Source organism: Nomascus leucogenys, chromosome 22a, assembly GCF_006542625.1.
Source record: "Nomascus leucogenys isolate Asia chromosome 22a, Asia_NLE_v1, whole genome shotgun sequence".
NCBI lineage: Eukaryota > Metazoa > Chordata > Mammalia > Primates > Hylobatidae > Nomascus > Nomascus leucogenys.
This window is the reverse complement of record NC_044402.1, coordinates 11,575,276-11,598,957: the sequence shown is the minus strand read 5'-3', so window position 1 is coordinate 11,598,957 and position 23,682 is coordinate 11,575,276. Positions and strand designations below refer to the sequence as shown.

At 36.2% G+C, this 23,682-nt stretch overlaps 1 protein-coding gene across 4 annotated transcripts in view; it reads left to right on the top strand.

Annotated features, from left to right (window-relative positions):
* Positions 1-23,682, top strand: part of PPP4R4 (protein phosphatase 4 regulatory subunit 4) — a 121,395-nt gene that overhangs the window by 39,693 nt on the left and 58,020 nt on the right. For 2 of the 4 annotated variants that reach the window (XM_030803401.1, XM_030803400.1), the window contains exons 4-6: positions 20,128-20,275; positions 20,786-20,859; positions 23,207-23,313. In XM_030803401.1, coding sequence (XP_030659261.1) covers positions 20,128-20,275; positions 20,786-20,859; positions 23,207-23,313 — 329 coding nt within the window. Of the gene's footprint in view, positions 1-16,852; positions 16,957-17,063; positions 17,787-20,127; positions 20,276-20,785; positions 20,860-23,206; positions 23,314-23,682 lie in introns of those variants that run through there. The other 2 variants (XM_030803402.1, XM_030803403.1) reach the window with 2 other exon arrangements.

The window sequence follows — 23,682 nt, the reverse complement described above, 5'->3', positions numbered from 1 at the left end:
CCCAGAGCCTCTAGATGGAATGTGGCCTTGCCAACACTTTGATTTTGACCAGGTGATACTGATTTTGAAATTCTGGCCTCCAGACCTGTGAGAGAAGAAATAGCTGTTGTTTTAAGCCACTCAGTTTGTGGTAATTTGTTACAGCAGCCACAGGAAACTAATGAAAGTGACTTCCCATTTCAGATAAAATACGACCCCCTGCCATGTCCTTAAATCACCCCCATCTACCTTTGTGACCTCATCATCTGCCAGTCTTTTCCCTTTCTTTCATAAGGGCAGGATATTTGTCAGTCTAGTTTCTCACTATACCCCCAGAACCTAGAATAGTGCCTGGCAGATAATAGGCACTCAAAAAAATTTTGTAAATGAGTGTTCATTGAACTTAACATTTAGAGACAATATAAATATCTACCTGAAAGACCAAGGGAACATTGGCCTGATCCACTGATGGCATTCTTGGATGAGAAATAGGAACAGAATATGTTTGGAAATTTGACACATACATGTAGAATGGTATATAACGCTGATTTATGTTCGAGAGAGACTTTTTGGGGGTTTGGAGAGGATTCGGGCAATCTATAATAAAGAAAGGATAAAAGGGACATAATCAATGTGAAATGTGATTTTCTTTTATTTCGGTGTGTGCCCATAGTCTCAGCTACTCTGGAGGCTGGGGCCCAGGAGTTTGAGGCTGCAGTGAATGGTTACTGACTGCACTCCAGCTGGGGCAGCATAGCAAGACCTTGCCTCTAAAAAACAAAACAAAACAAAAAAAAAAGAAAAAGAAATAATATGAAAAAATAATAAATTTCTCCTAATATGATTATTTATTGTAGAATTTTGTATCTCCTGTGTATGGGTAGTTTTTTTAAACATCTTATTCTAGAATTTTTACAGAAAGCATTTACTTTATAAATACATTTGTAAATACAAAGCTGAACTTTACTTTTTTAAAAGTCCTGTTTCAAGTAGCATAGTTAAGTGGACAAACACAGATTGAGCATTCCTAATCCTCAAATCAAAAATCAAAATGCTCCAAAATTTGAAGCTTTTTGAGCATAAACATGGTGCTACAAGTAGAAAACTCCCCATCTGACCTCATGTGATGAGGTGCAGTTAAAGTCAAAATGCAGTCAAAACTTAGTTGCATGCACAAAATTATTTAAAATATTGTATAAAATTACATTCAGCCTATGTGTATAAGATGTATATGAAACAAATGAATTTCATATTTAGACTTGGGTCCTATCCCCAAGATATTTCATTATGAATATGCAAATATTCCAAAATCCCAAAACATTCAAAATCTGAAACACTTCTGGTTACAAGCATTTGGGATAAGGGACACTCAAGCTGTAATAATGTGTGGAACACTGTAGGCCAGGCACTATGCTTAATGCTTTAGATATATGCTTAAAAAAATCCTCCTAACAGCTCCATGTAATGTATTTATACTCATTTTACAGTTGGGAAAGTCTAGGCCTAAAAAATTCAGTGTTTATGAATATTTTGTTGGGAGATTTCTAGGAAGCGTGAAAGTATGTAATGTATTCTTATAGTTCACCAAGAAAAAGAAATAGTCTTGACTAAAGGAATTAAAGAGCATAAACAAATGATACAGATTTCTTTCTTCTTTGGTTTGCAGCTAAGAAAACAGGCATTTGTCTTCCTCATTGAAGGTGATGTGTTTTGAGATAAGCATAATAAGCAGATCATGATGTTCCAGACCCTTATGGATAATAAAAAGCCTGCAATATAGTGTTCTTTAGACAGGCTAAACATTTAGGGACACTGTTAGGAAAGAATGTAAATAAGAAAGTGAAATAATTCCTATAACGTAAGGTTGATAGAAGATAATCATCAGGGTCAGAATTAAGAGGTCTTGTGGCTTAGGAAGCATAAAATTATATAACTTATTTTTTTATTTCACTCAGAAAAGAAAAGTATTAATGAAAGGAATTAGAGATGAACAGATTGATACAAACTGTTCTATGGTTTACAGCTTAAAAAATAAAGGTACATTTAATGCTATGCATTTTGAGAATAATGTCTTTTATGCTTTTTCTTTTTACATATATATCTATTTGTATTTAAGGACAAAATAGATTGACATTACTAATTACTTCACAATAATAATTAAAGTTCTATGAAACATTTACTCAAAAACAAAGCAATCCATTTCACTTCCATTTAGGATATAGAAAGCTGCAAGAGAACATTACTCGCATTCTAGTAACAGTAGGTTATCCACAAAATACACACAGTCATAACTTCTTGAGCACATCAGAGTTGGTCACAAGGCAGCCAAGTGAGCTGAATTCACAAGAGTAACACACCCCTCTAAGGATAGATGGGACACAGGAACACTGACTTGGCAGAGCATAGGAGGAAGAGGTGCCCACCACATAAAGCAGTTAGCAGTATCAGCTAAGATTTTAACAAATTTTTAAAGGGATAAGGAGTCAAGACCCATCAGTGTGCTGTATTCAGGAAACCCATCTCACGTGCAGAGACACACATAGACTCAAAATAAAGGGATGGAGGAAGATGTACCAAGCAAATGGAAAACAAAAAAAGGCAGGGGTTGCAATCCTAGTCTCTGATAAAATAGACTTTAAACCAACAAAGATTAAAAGAGACAAAGAAGGCCATTACATAATGGTAAAGGGATCAATTCAACAAGAAGAGCTAACTATCCTAAATATATATGCACCCAACACAGGAGCATCCAGATTCATAAAGCAAGTCCTGAGTGACCTACAAAGAGACTTGAACTCCCACACAATAATAATGGGAGATTTTAACACCCCACTGTCAACATTAGACAGATCAACGTGACAGAAAGTTAACAAGGATACCCAGGAATTGAACTCAGCTCTGCACCAAGCGGACCTAATAGACATCTACAGAACTCTCCACCCCAAATCAACAGAATACACATTTTTTTCAGCACCACACCACACTTGTTCCAAAATTGACCACATAGTTGGAAGTAAAGCTCTCCTCAGCAAATGTAAAGGAACAGAAATTATAACAAACTGTCTCTCAGACCACAGTGCAATCAAATTAGAACTCAGGATTAAGAAACTCACTCAAAACTGCTCAACTACATGGAAACTGAACAACCTGCTCCTGAAAAAACTGGGTACATAACGAAATGAAGGCAGAAATAAAGATGTTCTTTGAAACCAACGAGAACAAAGACACAACATACCAGAATCTCTGGGACACATTCAAAGCAGTGTGTAGAGGGAAATTTATAGCACTAAATGCCCACAAGAGAAAGCAGGAAAGATCCAAAATTGACACCCTAACATCACAATTAAAAGAACTAGAAAAGCAAGAGCAAACACATTCAAAAGCTAGCAGAAGGCAAGAAATAACTAAAATCAGAGCAGAACTGAAGGAAATAGAGACACAAAAAACCCTTCAAAAAAGTAATGAATCCAGGAGCTGGTTTTTTGAAAAGATCAACAAAATTGATAGACCGCTAGCAAGACTAATAAAGAAGAAAAGAGAGAAGAATCAAATAGACACAATAAAAAATGATAAAGGGGATATCACCCCCGATCCCACAGAAATACAATCTACCATCAGAGAATACTACAAACACCTCTACGCAAATAAACTAGAAAATCTAGAAGAAATGGATAAATTCCTCGACAAATACACCCTCCCAAGACTAAACCAGGAAGAAGTTGAATCTCTGAATAGACCAATAACAGGCTCTGAAATTGTGGCAATAATCAATAGCTTACTAACCAAAAAGAGTCCAGGACCTGATGGATTCACAGCCGAATTCTACCAGAGGTGCAAGGAGGAACTGGTACCATTCCTTCTGAAACTATTCCAATCGATAGAAAAAGAGGGAATCCTCCCTAACACATTTTATGAGGCCAGCATCATCCTGATACCAAAGCCTGGCAGAGACACAACCAAAAAAGAGAATTTCAGACCAATATCCTTGATGAACATTGATGCAAAAATCCTCAATAAAATACTGGCAAACTGAATCCAGCAGTACATCAAAAAGCTTATCCACCATGATCAAGTGGGCTTCCTCCCCAGGATGCAAGGCTGGTTCAACATATGCAAATCAATAAATGTAATCCAACATATAAACAGAACCAAAGACAAAAACCACATGATTATCTCAATAGATGCAGAAAAGGCCTTTGACAAAATTCAACAACCCTTCATGCTAAAAACTCTCAATAAATTAGGTATCGATGTGACGTATCTCAAAATAATAAGAGCTATCTATGACAAACCCACAGCCAATATCATACTGAATGGGCAAAAACTGGAAGCATTCCCTTTGAAAACTGGCACAAGACAGGGATGCCCTCTCTCACCACTCCTATTCAACATAGTGCTGGAAGTTCTGGCCAGGGCAATCAGGCCGGAGAAGGAAATAAAGGGCATTCAATTAGGAAAAGAGGAAGTCAAATTGTCCCTGTTTGCAGATGATATGATTGTATATCTAGAAAACCCCATTGTCTCAGCCCAAAATCTCCTCAAGCTGATAAGCAACTTCAGCAAAGTCTCAGAATACAAAATCAATGTACAAAAATCACAAGCATTCTTGTACACCAATCACAGACAGAGAGCCAAATCATGAGTGAACTCCCATTCACAATTGCTTCAAAGAGAATAAAATACCTAGGAATCCAACTTACAAGGGACGTGAAGGACCTCTTCAAGGAGAACTACAAACCACTATTCAATGAAATAAAAGGGGAGACAAACAAATGGAAGAACATTCCATGCTCGTGGGTTGGAAGAATCAATATCGTGAAAATGTCCATACTGCCCAAGGTAATTTATAGATTCAATGCCATCCCCATCAAGCTACCAATGACTTTCTTCACAGAATTGGAAAAAACTACTTTAAAGTTCATATGGAACCAAAAAAGAGCCCGCATCGCCAAGTCAATCCTAAGCCAAAAGAACAAAGCTGGAGGCATCATGCTACCTGACTTCAAACTATACTACAAGGCCACAGTAACCAAAACAGCATGGTACTGGTACCACAACAGAGACATAGATCAATGGATCAGAACAGAGCCCTCAGAAATAATGCCACATATCTACAACTATCTGATCTTTGACAAACCTGACAAAAACAAGCAATGGGGAAAGGATTCCCTATTTAATAAATGGTGCTGGGAAAACTAGCTAGCCATATATAGAAAGCTGAAACTGGATCCCTTCCTTATAACTTATACAAAAATTAATTCAAGATGGATTAAAGACTTACATGTTAGACCTAAAACCATAAAAACCCTAGAAGAAAACCTAGGCAATACCATTCAGTACATAGGCATGGGCAAGGACTTCATGTCTAAAACATCAAAAGCAATGGCAACAAAAGCCAAAATTGACAAATGGGATCTAATTAAACTAAAGAGCTTCCGCACAGCAAAAGAAACTACCATCAGAGTGAACAGGCAACCTACAAAATGGGGGAAAATTTTCACAACCTACTCATCTGACAAAGGGCTAATATCCAGAATCTACAATGAACTCAAACAAATTTACAAGAAAAAAACAAACAACCCCATCAAAAAGTGGGCAAAGGACATGAACAGACACTTCTCAAAAGAAGACATTTATGCAGCCAAAAAACACAGGAAAAAATGCTCATCATCACTGACCATCAGAGAAATGCAAATCAAAACCACAATGAGATACGATCTCACACCAGTTATAATGGCCATCATTAAAAAGTCAGGAAACAACAGGTGCTGGAGAGGATGTGGAGAAATAGGAACACTTTTACACTGTTGGTGGGACTGTAAACTAGTTCAACCATTGTGGAAGTCAGTGTGGCGATTCCTCAGGGATCTAGAACTAGAAATACCATTTGACCCAGCCGTCCCATTACTGGGTATATACCCAAAGGACTATAAATCATGCTGCTATAAAGACACATGCACATGTATATTTATTGCGGCACTATACACAATAGCAAAGACTTGGAACCAACCCAAATGTCCAACAATGATAGACTGGATTAAGAAAATGTGGCACATATACACCCTATGCAGCCATAAAAAATGATGAGTTCATGTCCTTTGTAGGGACATGGATGAAACTGGAAACCATCATTCTCAGTAAACTATCGCAAGGACAGAAAACCAAACACCGCATGTTCTCACTCATAGGTGGGAATTGAACAATGAGAACACATGGACACAGGAAGGGGAACATCATACTCCGGGGACTGTTGTGGGGTCGGGGGTGGGGGGAGGGACAGCATTAGGAGATATACCTAATGCTGAATGACGAGTTAATGGGTGCAGTGCACCAACATGGCACATGGATACATATGTAACAAACCTGCACATTGTGCATGTGTACCCTAAAACTTAAAATATAATAATAATAATAAAAAAAGAAAAGGGGGACTGTGGGCTTGCACGGTTTATGTGTTTAGGATAACTTGTAGCTTAGACACAGAGGAGCTTTGCATCCATTTGCAAGCTCTTTTTCATACGTCTCCACTGTTTGCTCTGTGAGAAAGAGTGGGGGACAAGGCAGGAGATTGGAGAGCATCTCCCTTGGTGATAAAGTTGTGGTGGTGATGAGCTGTTCCTGAGGGACAGGAACCAACTCTGCCCATTTCCTGAAAACCTCCTTTATGAAGCAAAAGTCTAAGCTGTGTAGGGAGAAGCAGTGAACTTTTCTGTTCTACAGCCCAGGTGAAGTGCCATTGCTTCGGTGGGTGTGGTAGGAGCAAAACCCACTTGCTTCTGGAAGAGAGGTAGAAAACCCTCACTCCTCCAGGACCATGCAAAGATCACTTATTTCTGGGAGAAAGGTGGGAGCATAAGCCTTTTGACACTAGGGGCTGAGTGTGGAAGGCAGGAGATGTTAGACCTACGACCCTGTACTGATAAAAAGCAGAGGTCTGCCACCAGTGGGGATAGGGCAAGAAACTTGACCCTGGCAAAGGTCCCCCTCCCGCACCCCAAGATACAAAGTTATAGGACAGGAACACTGAAAAAGTTACATTCCTGAGGCCCAGGCTCAAAGACCCCCTACCTAAGATGAGGCTACACCAAGATACCTGAGAATACTCTACATCCACCATTAGCCTAATGTGTAGTAACAAGCAACAGTTGTCTACTACTAGCGAAGGGACAAGAGTGTGGAGAGAGACCCCCTGCTGAAAACTGAGGGTGGAGCAGGAACACTGAGGAAAACCCTTTGGCATCTGAGGCTGCACGTTAAACAAAAGATAATAGTGGCCCACTATTGGATGTTTGAAACCTGTGGTGCTGTGATTGCCATAGCAACAAAAATCCTCAAACCCAGCTCAACTGCTAACTAGACTGATTATTCAACCCCCTGTACTTAACAGCCTAGCAGAGGAGGAATGTTCATTTCTGAGCATAAATACTGTTGCCCCTATCGTCACTGAATATCCAGCATTCAACATTTCAAAATCAAAAATTTCTGGGCACACAAAATAAGAAGACTTACCAAAACATAAAACAACAACAGGTCTAGTGTCAGAGATGACCCAGATATTGGAAGTATTAGGGAATTTAAAGTAACTATGATTTATATGGTAAAAAAAATCCACTGAAAAAACAACATGCCTGGATGTATAGGGCATTTCAACATAGAGAGGATCTATAAAATAATCAAATGAAAATGCTAGAAATAGGCCAGGCGTGGTGGCTCACGCCTGTAATCCGAGCACCTTGGGAGGCTGAGGTGGGCGGATCACCTGAGGTCAGGAGTTTGAGACCAGCCTGACCAACATGGAGAAACCCCATCTCTAGTAAAAATACGAAATTAGCCGGGCGTGGTGGCATATCCCTGTAATCCCAGCTACTCAGGAGGCTGAGGCAGGAGAATCGCTTGAACCTGGGAGGCGGAGGTTGTGGTGAGCCGAGATTGCGCCATTGCACTCTAGCATAGGCAACAAGAGCAAAACACTGTCTCAAATGAAAAAAAAAATGCTGGAAATAAAAAAGATGATATCTAAGATGAAGCATTTCTTTAATGGGCTTATCAGGAGTTTGAACATGTCTGGTGAAAGAATCAGTGAACTTGAAAATAGAAATTATCCAAACTGAAACATAGAGATAGAAAAGAGTGAAAAATGAGAAGAGAACATCCAATGGCTTTGAGACAGCATAAAAAGATCTAATATATATGCGATCGACATCTCAGAATGAGAAAAGAGAAATGGGAAGGAAGAATTATTTAAAGAAATACTAGCCAGGACAAAGCATAGATCTAAGAAGACCAGAGGACTCCAAGCAGGATAAATGCGTGCGCGCGCACACACACATACACACCCTCACCCCTAGACACCGCGTGCATGCACACACACACACACACCCTCACCCCTAGACACCTCATAAACTGCTGAAAATAAAAAAAGGAATAATCTTGGAAGTGATCAGAGACAAAGGTGACAATTGAACAGGCTTCTGATCAGAAACTATGTAGTCTAGAGGACAAAAGAATATACATTAAAAGTACTGAAAGTGAAAAGCAAAAATTAAAAAGTCAACTGAAATATATACCCAGTTAAAAGACCTTTCGAGAGACAAAGTAGCTTTTTTAGATAAACAAATTGAGAGAATTAATTATATCAAATCTATACCACAAGAAATGGTAAAGGAAAATCTTTTTTTTTTTTGAGATGGAGTTTCACTCTTGTTGCCCAGGCTGGAGTGCAATGGCACGATCTTGGCTCACTGCAACCTCTGTCTCCTGGGTTCAAGCGATTCTCCTGCCTCAGCTTCCCAAGTAGCTGGGAACAGGTGCAGGCGCCTGCTGCCATGCCCAGCTAATTTTTATATTTTTAGTAGAGACAGGGTTTCACCATGTTGGCCAGATTGGTCTTGAACTCCTAACCTCAGGTGATCCGCCCCCAAAAGTGCTGGGATTACAGATGTGAGTTACCGTGCCCAGTTGTAAAGGAAATTCTTTAGGTAAAAGTAATGTGATACCAGATGGAAATTGATTTACATGAATAAATGAAGAGCACTGGAAATGGTAAAAAATTAGGGTAAATGCAAAGGAAATAACAATTCTACACAAATTCTTTCAGAAAATAGAGGAGGAGGTAAGAACTTCCTGATAAACTTTCAGGCCCAACATTACCCTGATGTATATATACTCATGAGCGTAGATGCAAACACCCAAAAAATGAGAAATCAAATCCAACAATATATCAAAAGGATGATAATACGTTATGACTAGTCAGGGTCTATCTCAGGAATTCAAGATTGTTTCAAAATTTAAAAACTAATCAGTATAAATCTTATCAGAAGACTAAAAAAGGAACACCACCATCTAATCATCTCAGTAGATTTAGAAAAAGTATATGACAAAATCCAACAACTATTTCTGGAAAAAAAAAAAATCTTAGCCAGGTGTGATGACACACACCTGTAATCCCAGCTATTAGGAGGCTGAGGCTGGAGGATCTCTTGAGCCCAACAGTTTAAGTCTAGGCAAGATAGTGAGACCCTGTCTTAAAATAAAATAAGGCCTGGCATGGTGGCTCACACCTGTAATCCTAGCACTTTGGGAGGCCGAGGCAGGTGGATCATGAAGTCAGGAGTTCGAGACCAGCCTGGCCAACATGGTGAAACCCCATCTCTACTAAAAATACAAAAATTAGCCGGGCATGATGGCAAGTGTCTGTAATCCCAGCTACTTGGGAAGCTGAGGCAGGAGAATTGCTTGAACCTGGGAGGCAGAGGTTGCAGTGAGCCGAGATTTTGCCACTGCATTCCAGCCTGGGCGACAGAGTGAGACTCCATCTCATAAATAAATAAATAAATAAATAACCTCACAACTCAGTAAACTAGGAATAGATGGGAGCTTCCTCTGTGAGAAACCTACAGGTTCATTTAAAGGTGAAAGACTTTTTCCTAAGATCAGGAAAAGGCCAAAAGTGTCTGCTCTTACCACTTTTGTTTAACAGTATACTGGACATTCTAGCCAGTACAGTAAGGCAACAAAAAGAAAAGGCATTCACATTGCAGAGAAAGAAGTAAAGCTGTCTTTTTTTCTCAGATAACATTATCATATGTAGGAACCTACAAAAGAAAAATACTGGAACTTCCAAGCAAGTATAGAAAGGTTATGGGATATAAGATCGATATACAAAAATCAACTGTGTTTCTACAAACCAGCAACCAACAATTGGAAATTGAAGTTTTTCTTAAACTATCAAAATAGCATTAAAATATGTATACTTAGTGATAAATCTGGTAAATGTTACATAAGATCTATAAACTGAAGACTATAGAACATTTCTGAGAGGAAATAATGAGAGAACTAAGTGAACTGAAATATAGATCATATTCGTGGATCAGAAGACTCAATATTGTTAAGATGTCAGTTTGCCCCAGATCAATGCGTATGTTTAATGCAAAATAACCAAAATTCAAGTAGGTTAGGTTTTTGTAGGAAATGACAAACTAATTCATTCTAAGATTCATATGAGAATGTAAAGGACCTAGAATAGCCAAAACAACTTTGAAAAATAGGAACAAAATTGGAGGACTTATATTACCTGATTTCAAGACATAATATATAGCCACAGCAATTAATACTGTATGATTGGTGTAAAGACAGATAAAGTAATCAATGAGATATAGAGAAAGTTTAAAAAACCTCACACCTACCCCACAAATTGTCAGTTTGTTTTTGACACAGGGGCAAAGGCAATTCATTATGGAGAGGATAGGCTTTTCAACAAATGATGATGCTCAGTTTGAAAAATAAATCCATACCTTGCTCCATATGCAAAAGATTAAATAGATCATAGACCTAAATGTTAAAGACTGAAATTATTAAAACTTCTAGAGAAAACCATAAGAGAAAATCTTTGTGACCTTGGGTTAGGTAAAAGTTTCTTACATATGACTCTAGAAGCATGATCCTTAGAAGAAAAATTTGATAAATTAGATCTGTTCTTCAGAAGACACTATTAAGTGAATGAAAAGACAAGTCAGAATGGGAGAAAATATTTGTAAATCACATAGATGACAAAGGACTGTGTTCAGAATACATAAAAAACTCAAAACACAATAATAAAACAACCCAATTTTTAGAAATACGGAAAAATTTTTAAGATGCTTCACCAAAGAGCATTTGCAGATGGCCATTATACATAAGAAAAGATGTTCAACATCATTAGTCATTAGGAAAATGCAAGTAAATCTCCAACACTTGTTAAAATATCTGTACTAAAAATAACAAAAAACAAACAAAAAACAGCAATTGACCATACGAAGTATTGTGGAAGACTGTAGAGCAACTCAAACTCCCTTACACTGTTGGTGGGAATGTAAAATGCTACAACTTTAGAAAACAGGTTCTCAAAAATTTAAACATACATCTACTATATTACTAAGCTGTTTAACTCCTAAAGATTAAGAGAAAATGAAGCATCTTTTCATATAAAGTCTTACACGTGAATGTTCATTGCAGCTTTACTTGCTATAGCTAAAACTGGAGACAACCCAAATATCAGTCAACTGTTGATGGATAAGTCAATTGTGGTATAACCCATTCAATGATACAATACTTTACATATTCTGGTTATGTGTTGAAATTTCTTCTTCGACTCTGTGGCTTCTCCTGATATTTTAGATTTTATTTTGTAAACAACATGATTGGGTTTTGTTTTTTAATCCAATCTCACACTGTTTTTTAATTAGAATATTTTTCCCATTTACATTTAATGTAATTGCATAGGTCATCTTACAGTTTGCTTTTCTTTTTGCCAACTGCTCTATGTTTCTATTTCTCTTATTTATTTTATTTGAATTGATTAAGTAGTTTTATTATTTCACTTTCCCCCTCTTCTGTTAGCTTGGAAGTTACAGACTCTTTTACTTTTCTTGTGTTAGTGACCTTAGACATTACAAAAAGGACATATTATCAAAGTCAAATTTCATTGGTATTTTTACCCTCTTCCTAGATAATAAGAACCTTCCAGCTCTCTATTTAATCCTCTTCTGACTTACATGTTATTGTTGTTAGCTATTTTATTTATATATTTCAGGTCTCCTAGATATTGTTGTTTTATCTAATCAATATCTATTTAGATTTACCCACATAGCTATCATTTTTTATTACCTATAGTATTTCCATTTGGAATCTTTTTTTTTTCTGCCTGAAGAACACCTTTTAGTATTCAGTACAAGTCTGCTGGTAACAAATTATCTTTGTTTTTGTCTGTTTGAAAATGTCTTCCACATGCATTTTAAATAGATGTTTTTATTAGCATAGGATTTTACACTGTATCTGTAGATTTCTAGAAATATGGAGGCATATTTATGGCTTCTTGACTCTGGCTTATTTTCTTTGGCCAGTTTTGAAAAATTCTCAGATATCTTTTTACATGTGCCTCTGCCTAATCTTCTCTCTCTCCTCTTTCTAAGACTCCAATTTTATATATATTAGATCTTTTAATAGTATTTCCCTGTCCTTTATCTTCTTTTCTTTCTTTTCCATCCTTTTTTCTGTTTGTGATTCATCAGTGTTTTATTCTAATACACCTTCTGTCTCACTAATTCATCTGTATCTAACCTGATTTTTATTTTGATTATTGTATTTATCTAGTCTAGAATTTCCATTTAGCTCTTTAAAATCTGCCATTTTTTATATCTTAGAGAATTCTCTGTTGAAATCCTCAATTGTATCTTTTATCCTCTTGAACCATGTATGTATCATATAGCACTAGTACCTGGAGCTCCTTTTGGTATGTTTATATTGTGTATTATTTCTGCTTATTATCTTATCTCCTTATATGTATTGGTATTATTGATTATGTGCTTGGTCTTGTATTCAACAAATTATTTGTAGAAATAGTTTGAGGCCTAGGATGATATCTTTCTCATGGAAGGGATATGTTTTCTTCTGGCAGACACCTAACTGCACTAGCAATAGAGTCTTACTTAACCTGATTTCAGGTACTGGATGATTTGAAGCTGAGCTGTCCTCCCCTGCAAAGAACAGTCTATTCAGGACTGCCCTTATTCCTACTGCAGAGGGGCTTACCAGGGACTCTGCAAGCCTGTCAGAGAAGTCACTTAGGCTCTCAGTCCCTCCCTCAAGACCCTCTTCTAGAATCAGCAAATACCCCAAGGCCCAAAGCAGGCCCCAAATTACATGCTCACTTTTCTGGATATTTGTTGTCTCTTAGATCTTGGAAGGGTAATTTTTTACTACCTTGTTAGTTTCCATAGGCCTGTATGCAGATGATTTTTATGTTTTGTTCAGCTTTAAAAATTATCCTTGCCAAGAGAGTTGATTAGAGTTACCTAGTCTGCCATTATTGAATGAGGAAGTTCCCTTTCCTGTTATTATTCCTTCTTGATTTAATCTTAGAATGAGATTAACCCCAACGTTTCTATTTATATACCTGCATAGGTTCTCTGTGCACATATACCCCTCTACCATACCCTGTCACCATCTCCACATCCACACAGATCAACTGACTGTTTTCTAACAATATGTTAGAAGTAACTAAGAACCTAAAATTAAATATTTTGCCAAAACCCTTGTGATATAGTCCTTAATTTGCACTTCTAGTTCTTAAGCTTCCTTATTTTGTTGGTGTGACATTACATGTATGAAGAGAAATAATTAGATGAAGGGCAAGATAAGGGGAGATAGGAAAGCAAACATTCCCAGCATTGAGAAGGAAAGAGAAGCATGCAGATTGAATGCAGATTCACTGAGAGAAAATCAGTGTGCCTAGAGCATGAAGCAAGAGGAGTTGCTGAGACAGTGAAAAAGCCCAAATTATGCAGATCCTTAGGTGCATTATGCAAGAGAATATTCAAATTATAGTTTTAAATGCTTTGAAATCTCTTGCTGACTGTAAAGTCGAAAATGAATCAGAAAAGAGTTATGTAGGATGGAATGGAAGGGATGTAGTGGGTGAAGATCACTTGGAATCTGTTACCCTTACCTAAGCAAACCTTCAAAATAGCTTGGACTAGGGTGGAAGTAGCCTGGTTGGAGAGGTGGATGGATTAAAGAGATAGACAACAAAACAAAACCAGGACTATACGAGCAATAAAAAACCAAGAGCATCAAGGATAACTCCTGAAATCCTGGTTTATAAACCAGGTGGGTAACAGTGGCAAACACTAAGATGGGAGGCTAGAGAAAGCCCACATTAGGACAAGAGACTGGAGGAGGCCCAGGTGTTAGAGGAAATACCATGAGCTCAATTTTGGACTTGTTACCTTTGAGATACCTTTGAGACATCTGAAGTAGAGTTTGCAGAGAGTTGTATATATGGATGTGATACTCTGAACAGGTCTGCCTGTTCAGAGTATAAAAAAGTAAAATTTATACAGATTACATTTAAACTCATTTGTGTGGAGGAGATTGTCTACAGAGAAAATGAAGACCAAAAGTGGAGAACTGCTATTGGAAACATAATTTTACACCAAGAAAATAAGGAAGCTTAAGAACTAGAAGTGTAAATTAAGTACATATATCACAAGGGTTTTGGCAAAATATTTAATTTTAGGTTCTTGATTACTTCTAACATATTGTTAGAAAGCAATCAGTTGATCTGTGTGGATGTGGAGATGGTGAACAGGGTATGGTAGAGGGGTATATGTGCACAGAGAACCTATGCAGGTATATAAATAGAAACGTTGGGGTTAATCTCATTCTAAGATTAAATCAAGAAGAAATAATAACAGGAAAGGGAATTTCCTCTTTCAATAAAGGCAGACTAGAAATTCTAATCAACTCTCTTGGCAAAGATAACTTTTAAAGCTGAACAAAACATAAAAATCATCTGCATACAGGCCTATGGAAACTAACAGGGTAGTAAAAAATTACCCTTCCAAGATCTAAGAGACAACAAATATCCAGAAAAGTGAGCATGTAATTTGGGGCCTGCTTTGGGCCTGGGGGTATTTGCTGATTCTAGAAGGGGGTCTTGAGGGACTGAGAGCCTAAGTGACTTCTCTGACAGGCTTGCAGAGTCCCTGGTAAGCCCCTCTGCGGTAGGAATAAGGGCAGTCCTAAATAGACTGTTCTTTGCAGGGGAGGACAGCTCAGCTTCAAATCATCCAGTACCTGAAATCAGGTTAAGTAAGACTCTACTGCCAGTGCAGTTAGGTGTCTGTACGTTGTTAGTCCTGCTCATTGCTGGGTCTCTAGGTCTCTAGCACCTCGCAGCACAGTGCCTTGAACGTAACTGAGAATTTGAGTGAGCATATATAGTCAACAGGAATCACTCAAAGGTAAAGATCCTTATCTTTGACTTCCTTCCAATTTCCCAGAATACATAGTATGATGCTGGGACTTGAATGAAATTAAAATGTTATTATCTTCAGAATTAGATTTTCTTTGGGCTACTTTTGAGAGAGATTAGGATAGAAGGTGAAAGTATTATGGCTGACTTGGGGGAAAAAAAGCCCTATTTCCTCTTGCTTATAGATATTTGCTAGACTTTCCATGGCTGCTTTTTTTTCTAAGAGAACTGTGTATAATTTTTGGAAAAAATATTGAATTAATTAAATATTGCTACAGTGAATCATTTGGAAGGAATGGTTCTTTATAGCTGTCACATCCATTAAAAAGATATTTCTTTGAAAAGCACATCCTTTCTTTGCAAAGTTTTGAATTGCTGCTTATTTACATTTTAAGCCTAAATTATGAAATTCCTGTGATTCTAATTTGTTATGTTTAAAAATGACTTAGCAGAGTACTGCAACTGGAAGGCTCAGTTGTAAAACCGTGGTCTTTAAATTGATTTGTTTGTTTTGATGTTCTTATGATTTGCATGGCAGCATATTTTATTGTATATTTACAATAGTCATATGATACTTACTATTGGTATTTCCTTTATGGAAAGAGTTCTTAAGGATATTTTATGTGTACCTCCTCATGAACCTTGCTAATCACTGAAATACAGACTTAGGAATGGTAAAACATACCTCCCTTTGTTATTTGTGTTTATTGTCTTCACTTCATTTTTCCCTCTCAGATTTTGATTTTCAGTGATCTCATCTAGTCCTTTACACCCTTTATTTTAGTGGTGGAATGTGGCAATCAGGGATAGGGAAAATATTGAGGTATAATCATTAAAGGTATCTTAGAACCTGGCATATTTCAATTATTCATATTTAACCTATTTGATAGTCTTTTATAAATATCATGATTTTATAATAAAGAGGGCTGTTACACTATTATGTTAATTACTGAAAACTCCCACATTTATGATCTTTAATACCCCAGATATTTTATATGTCCCAGATCTTCAGTATTTTAATATAGAAGTCCCTATTATTTAATTTCAAAATAATCAATGCTATCTCTAAAAATACACAGATAGTTTGTAATTTTAGAGTTCTTTACCTTTTACTAGCACTATTCATGATAAATATATTTTTCAGATTTATTTAATAAGATTCTTTTCAGAATTTGTGAAATTTAAACACTTGCTCTTTTGGAGTAAGCCAATGATTTATTTAATGCTTCTCTATATTGTGTATTGTAAGGAGAAATATCTTCCTGATGGATACAATACAGGCTTGTTGGAGACAGAGCTATTTCCCTCTCTGCAAGGAGTGTATTATGTTGTTTTACAAAATGTTTTCTTGCACCGCTAATGCTAACTAAAGAGCGAATTTAAACACAGACGTATCTACTACACTTTCCTTCCTTGAATGGATACAGTTTTTAAAACTTGGAAATGTACCATTAACTCTTAATGTCTCATTCCATTTTTGAGGAATTCAAGTTGGGATGCCAGCCGTACAATAGTAATGTAAGAGGAATGGTAACTGGCATTAAGGCATGCACTTAAGCAATAGAGGAATTTACTTTTCAGTGTCTTCCAAGGTCCATGAGGATGCACACTTATTTATCCAGAGAGTATGGATCTCACATATGTTTGTCCAGAGGGTGTGACTCTGTGGAGGAGAACACTTACTGGTAAGTATCGAACTCTTATTGTATTATGTTTCAGAAAAATATGTTTAGAAAATCAGTTGATTTTTAGCAGTGATGAAATCTCTTAGTCTGTGCTGGTTTCTTAACAGTGGACAGTCCCAGATGTTGAAGTCAGCACAACAAGAGAAAAACCCAAATCCTGATAAGACTTGAGGATTTTTCGAAAATTAAATGCAAAATAGTTGGGGCAAATGTTGCTGCGGGAGTCAAGACTAAATAATACAGTAAGAAGATATGAAGTTGGAGAGCTTCTCATGTTCTTCTTTTGTATAAAGTTTGCATACGTACAAAACCCAGGACTTTAATGACTTTAAGAGGGGGCAGAATTGCATCTCTTGGAAGTTAACAGACTCATGTGAACTGGAATGTACATTGTGGCCCTCACAATTGATTTTAATATTTATTTGCAAAGTCCTTTCTGTTTCTAAATAAAAGCTGTGCCTTCTGAAACCTGTAAGTGATGTATACTGGCCACATCAAATCTTTTAAAAGTGTTTTCCAGACCCCAGATTGTTAGTGTGGAAGAAATGTTTCTTTTGGGAACACTAAAACAAAGCGGTATGGGAGGATTGATTTCAGAGACCAATTGCTGCTTCTGCTTTATACTCTAACATTCTTACCCTCTTTCTCTCAGCCAAGAACTCTCATGATGTGTAATTAACTTTTGGTTGAAAAAACATGTAAAATAATGTTTTTGTGTGTGATACAAAAGTTTAGGATAAAACAAAAATCAGCCACTCTAATATGTGGTAGGTTTTCTGGCAATTAACCATAGCACATAGACATTTGCCACAGGAAATGCCACTGCCAGATCTCCCACACCACCACATGAAGGCTTAGCATTGCTTTAAGTCATGCCTTAATAAATGATGAATGGAAGTGCAGAGTCTGTGAGGAAGAATTCAGTGCGTAGGAGTGTTTTGGCATCTGGTAGACAATTGTTTGTTAGAGTTGCCAGTTATTAGCTTGCTGGCCTTCATCAAAGTGCTTTACTATTCTGTTTCTTTTGCTGTAGAAATCCCCATGTTATCTCCTATTGTGATGACTGACAGTGTCCCACTGTGCTGAATCAAGAAGACTGGGTATATAGGTCCAAATCATCATTATGGTGATGTTAGGGTAGAAGACAGCAGCATGGACATGATAGAAAGAGGATTGAGAATACATTTCTATGTGATCCATTTTTGCTTTGCCTTCTATCTAATTCTGCCAATTCCTAATCTTTAGGACTCACCTCAAAATCTCTTGAAGCCACTTTTTGGGAGATGTGCAAAATGTGTGTGAAGGGAGAGAACATCAAGAGCAGAAAGCGTAGGTGAGAGGGTAAGAGACATTTAGTCACCTGGCAGCTGCTTACTGAATGCCTGCTGCGTGCTAGGAGATGGGGATACATGATACAGTTTTGAAAGATAGGCCATAAACAAATAAACATGTTGTGTATTGGATGATGGTAATGAATAAACCGGTAAAGGGGGGTAGTGAGAACTGGGGTAAGGAGGTGACTTTCAACTCGAAGTAGGGTCATCAGGGAAGGCCTCATTGAAAAGGTGGTATTTGAGTAGAGGCTTGAAAGAGGTAGGGGAGCCAGCCATATGGAAATCTGGGAAAAGGGGAACTGAGAACACATACTGTAAGTCATTAAAAGGACTTTGACATTTCCTTTGAGTGAGATGGAAGCCCATGGGAGAGTTTTGAGCAGAAAAGTGACATTATCTGACTTATTTCTTAAAATAATTCCTCAGGCTACAGTATAGAGAATGGATAGTAGAGGTACAGTGATGGAATCAGGGACTGGTTAAAGGTTTTTTGAGTAATTGAGGCTGGAGAAGATGGAGACTTGGACTAGGGTGGCAACAGGAGAGGTGATTAGTGTTCAGATTCTGGATCTGTTTTGAAGGTAGACCCTTCAGGATTTATTGGTCTTTTGACTGTGAGGAGTGAGGGAATGAGAGGAGTTAAGGATGACCCCACAGTTTTTGGGCTGAGCAGCTGGAAGGGCAGAGATGTCATTTACTATTTATCAGGATGAGGAAGATTACAGGAGGAGCAGGTTTTAGGGAGAGATCAGTGAAGGTGCGAGCAACTGAGATTCCAACCAGATCCAAGGGTGATACAGACAGAAGACAGTGGATAATACAATAATAATTATTTAAACATTCATTTTGTACAAGTTGATAAATCACAAAAGTTCTGTTTAAATGATTTAAATCTTCATGAAGATGTTGCTATAATTCACATTTTATAGATTAGGAAATAATGCAGAAGGATTAATATTCCTAAGATCACTGATATGAAACTTTATTTTATGACTAAGTTCCAGGTTGTTCTACTGACTTTATTATATTATAAAATAGGCATATAAAGGAAATTTTCATTATTGCCATAATTGGTTGAACAAGTAATACTTCTTGTTGCCTTTACATTACACATACAAACACACACACTCTCTGTCTCTCATAGAGAAGTACAGTAATATCTTTGAGGCTTATGTAAAAAGATAGTTTTTTTGACCCTTTGGTGTGTTGAAAACATACTATAATGTAGGCTTTAATTTTGGATATGCATTTTAAAATTCTTTAAGTTGTGAATGGAGATGGCTATGAATATAATTAATTTTTAAAAGCATATTCTTAAGAAATTTTCTTTTGAAAACAGTTTACTTCATGGTAATTTGTGTTCTCTTCAGTTGTTTAAAGGGGAAATATTTTGCATACTCTTAAGTGTATTCTTTTTTATAGTAGAATGTATGATATTTATTTTTTGAAACACAAATAATGGAAACACATGTGACCGTCTGAGCTTTGACATTGTTCTAGGTAGGATGACAAGCTGTCACAATCCAAACAGGAAAACAGAAAACCTATCAAAAGTTTCCACTCTGTTGCTTAAAGGTTTATGTACTGTTTATAAGTTTTATTCAATAAAGCGATGGAAAGTTACTTATAAAATCCTAAGATACTTAAATTTTATGTAGTCTAATGAGTTAAATGATCAAGAGCAGATTAATATAGTTCTCTAAAATAAGTACATATCCTTTAAGGTCATATGTCTAATTTTGTGGAATATGACTAGTTTCTATAACCTTGGATTTTTAAAAATTATAATTTGTGATCTCTCATCTATGTAAATAGCAAACTCTTTCTGATTATACAGGAAGCCCTGCATGTTGCAGGAGTGGAAATGCAGTTAACGGCTGCAGTGTCATTTCTGACCATTCTGCAGGACGAATCAGTGTCAATTCATGCATATACCCACTCATTCCTCCAAGTCATTCTCCTGCATCTGGAGCACAGGGACACAGGTCAGGGGCCCGGCATGCTTAATTATATACTTGTTTATTGTTTTTTTGTGTATGGCCATGATATTATATAAATACTGTTAGCCTGATGAGGATAACTGAGTAAGGCCATGCTGCCTAGGAGTTGAGCAGTGGAATGACTTAAAATAGCTATGGCTGTCTTCTTATAAAACCCACAAAATTTAATCTCCTTGAAAGCTGAAGATCCATTAATTCATCTTATGATTTATACCTTATTCTTAGTTTTTTTCCTTTTCTAGCAGTCATGTTTATAGTATTGTACAATAAAAGAGCAAACCTTGCTTTAAAGATATCTCACCAATACTATTTTTAAAAATATAAAAATTTTCTAGATGTTGGCTGAGACAAAATAATAGAGAAACTTTTTAGAATAGTAATGAAAATAATTATTTCCATTTTAACATTAAGTGCTATTGTAACTATTAATGGCTGAGTTGAAACTGAATTTGAAGTGAGATGTTTAATTTGGTATGTTTTATCTGTGTCAACCAGGTGTCAGCAATGCATGGCTGGAAACTCTTCTGTCTGTTATAGAAGTATTGCCAAAAGAAACCCTACGGCATGAGGTAATACTTTTCATGGGGGCAAATACTAGTAAGTAAGTCACTCTAGGGTATTTTTTTTTTTAAAGGTTTCTTGTCAAAAATGATTTTTAAAAAAGAAAGTTGTTTTTCATTTTGAATGTAACGTGCACATTGGAGAAAATTTGAGAAATATAAAATATAGAAGGAAGAAAAAAGAATTCATAGCTCTGTACTTGTCCACTTTTAAGGTCCTGATGTATTTCCTTTCAGATTTTTTCCTATATATGGTTGCTGCTTGGCTTGCCATATCAGTGATCATACTGAATTTATATATGGCTGTTTTTCACTTAGCATTACTTTCTATATTATTTTAAACCTATTTGATAGTAGCTGCAGAATATTTTACTTGTGAAACATTTAAGCCTGTTTTCAGGCTTATATTTTACTATTGAATAGGACATTAATGAACATTTCTGTAGAGCTCTTCCTGTTTTTCAGATAATTTAATTGTAGCTTTCAAAAAGGAATTAATGGATCAGAGGGCATTAATATTCTTAAGCTTTTGACTAACAATATGTGAAGATGTTCTTTTCCTGGACTTTTATTGGCAATAGGGTTTCTATTACATTTAATGGGCCAAAAATGGAATTACATTTTGATTGGAATTTTTAAATTATTATGCTGTTGAATATTTTCTCATATTTATATCAGTTTCTCTCTATTCCTTTGCAATTGTTTGAGCCTATCCTTTAATCACTATTTATATGTGCTGTTTACTTATTATGGTTGCTAATTCTTTGTTATACTTACAAATATTATTCCCAACATGTTGTTTGCCTATTAATTTTCAACATTGAACAACATACTCTTCTCTAAAGACTTTAAATAAATTACAATGAGAGAAGAAGAAAAATGGAAAGAAAATGTATCCACTAATGAAAAGATTTCGTATTCTTTGAACATTATTCCTATATACATTTCTTTCTAAATATATCATGATTGAAAAAAGGAGTCATCAGCCAATGAAATGTCCTCTACTGACTTCATTAAGTGTCTTTGTCCTTTCTTTGTCTTCATACAGTTTATGGTCCTATCACAATGCTTAAATACTGGCTTGAAAATGGGAAGATTTTCTGGTTATAAGGATGTTTGCATACTTGATGCCAAACATCTAGATGATTATGCATATTTAAGTGTTGAACATAATATAGACATGCGATTTTTATATTTTTTGAAAAGCAATATGCTGTATAATGCAATTTTTACTCTAGAATACCATATTATTTAACATGTGGTTTCAAAGATTTTAGATATGTAATTTATTCTAAACTTTTCACTTCTAAATTATCAATGCATATTCAGTAATTCCAGCTACTTTGAGAGGAAACAAGCCAGTTGACTATAGAGTCATAGAATTTTAGAAATTAAAGAGATCTTAGTAGGACATATTCTCATTTCCATTTTAAATAGATGAGAAACTGGAGATTAGAAATAGCGAGATTATGGGCTGGGTGCGGCGGCTCATACCTGTAATCCCAGCTGTGTAGGAGGCTGAGGCGCGTGGATCACAAGGTCAGGAGATCCAGACTGTCCTGGCTAACACGGTGAAACCCCGTCTCTACTAAAAATACAAAAAATTAGCTGGGCGTGGTGGCAGGCGCCTGTAGTTCCAGCTACTTGGGAGGCTGAGGCAGGAGAATGGCATGAACCCAGGAGGCGGAGCTTGCAGTGAGCCAAGATTGTGCCACTGCACTCCAGCCTGGGCGACAGAGTGAGACTCCGTCTCAAAAAAAAAAAAAAAAAAAAAAAAAAATAGCGAGATTATTTGGACAAACTAAAGAACTGGGACTAGAATCAGAGTCTGATCTTCATAGTGTTTTACAGTCTGTCAGGTTGTAGTATTTGAGTGCCCAGTATATACATAATGCAATATCAGACTTGGCTTATTGTATTCAAATGACAGAATTATTTAATAGGATTTATTTGAAGCTATCATGTTTTTCATCCCATTAGGATACATATAAAAATTAATCTATATGGAATAAAAATACATTTCAAGGTATTTAGTCATTAATTTGCTTTTTTCTTTTTAAAATATGTATTTCAAAATTCTACTTTTATCCGTGCATACAGAGCATTGTAAAATCACCATAAACTTTACTTCAGTTTTTTTCCTAATTGTTTTAATTGCATAATTTGTAATTATCTTTACCTTAATAACTCAGAAGACAAATAAGATAATCCAAGTTATTGAATCATGAACCTCAAATCGTAATTCAGGTTCTTTAAAAACATTTAGAACTTTAAAATACTCTGAAGGAAATAGCTGACATGAGTGGCATGAATGTATAAAATTTTGTGAATTTTTTTCTCTAAATTTTCTCTTTAGATTTTGAATCCACTTGTTTCCAAGGCACAACTTTCCCAAACAGTCCAGTCTCGTTTAGTTAGTTGTAAAATTTTAGGAAAATTGACCAACAAATTTGATGCCCACACGTGAGTATTTTTATGTAATTTTTGGTCTACTTTATTACATTGATTTAAAATGTATAATGACTGTGTAACAATATATTTGTATTATTTCCTACTGCATACAAATATAGTTATATTAACTATTTTAACTTTATAGAATTCTCATGACGAATTTACTTATTCAGATGCCTTTCTTTTCAGTCTCAACTTTTCAGAATTGATAAGGTTAACTTTTTTCCTACTTCCTATCTTAATCTTCCCTATCTCATACCAAATATAGTTTTGAGGATAAAATGGCGTTACCTTATTGACTTTCAAAATTGGCAGCGGCTTAAAGATAGAATTTCTGCTTTTTTACACTGTTGTTATGAATTTGTTATTTTGAATAATTTA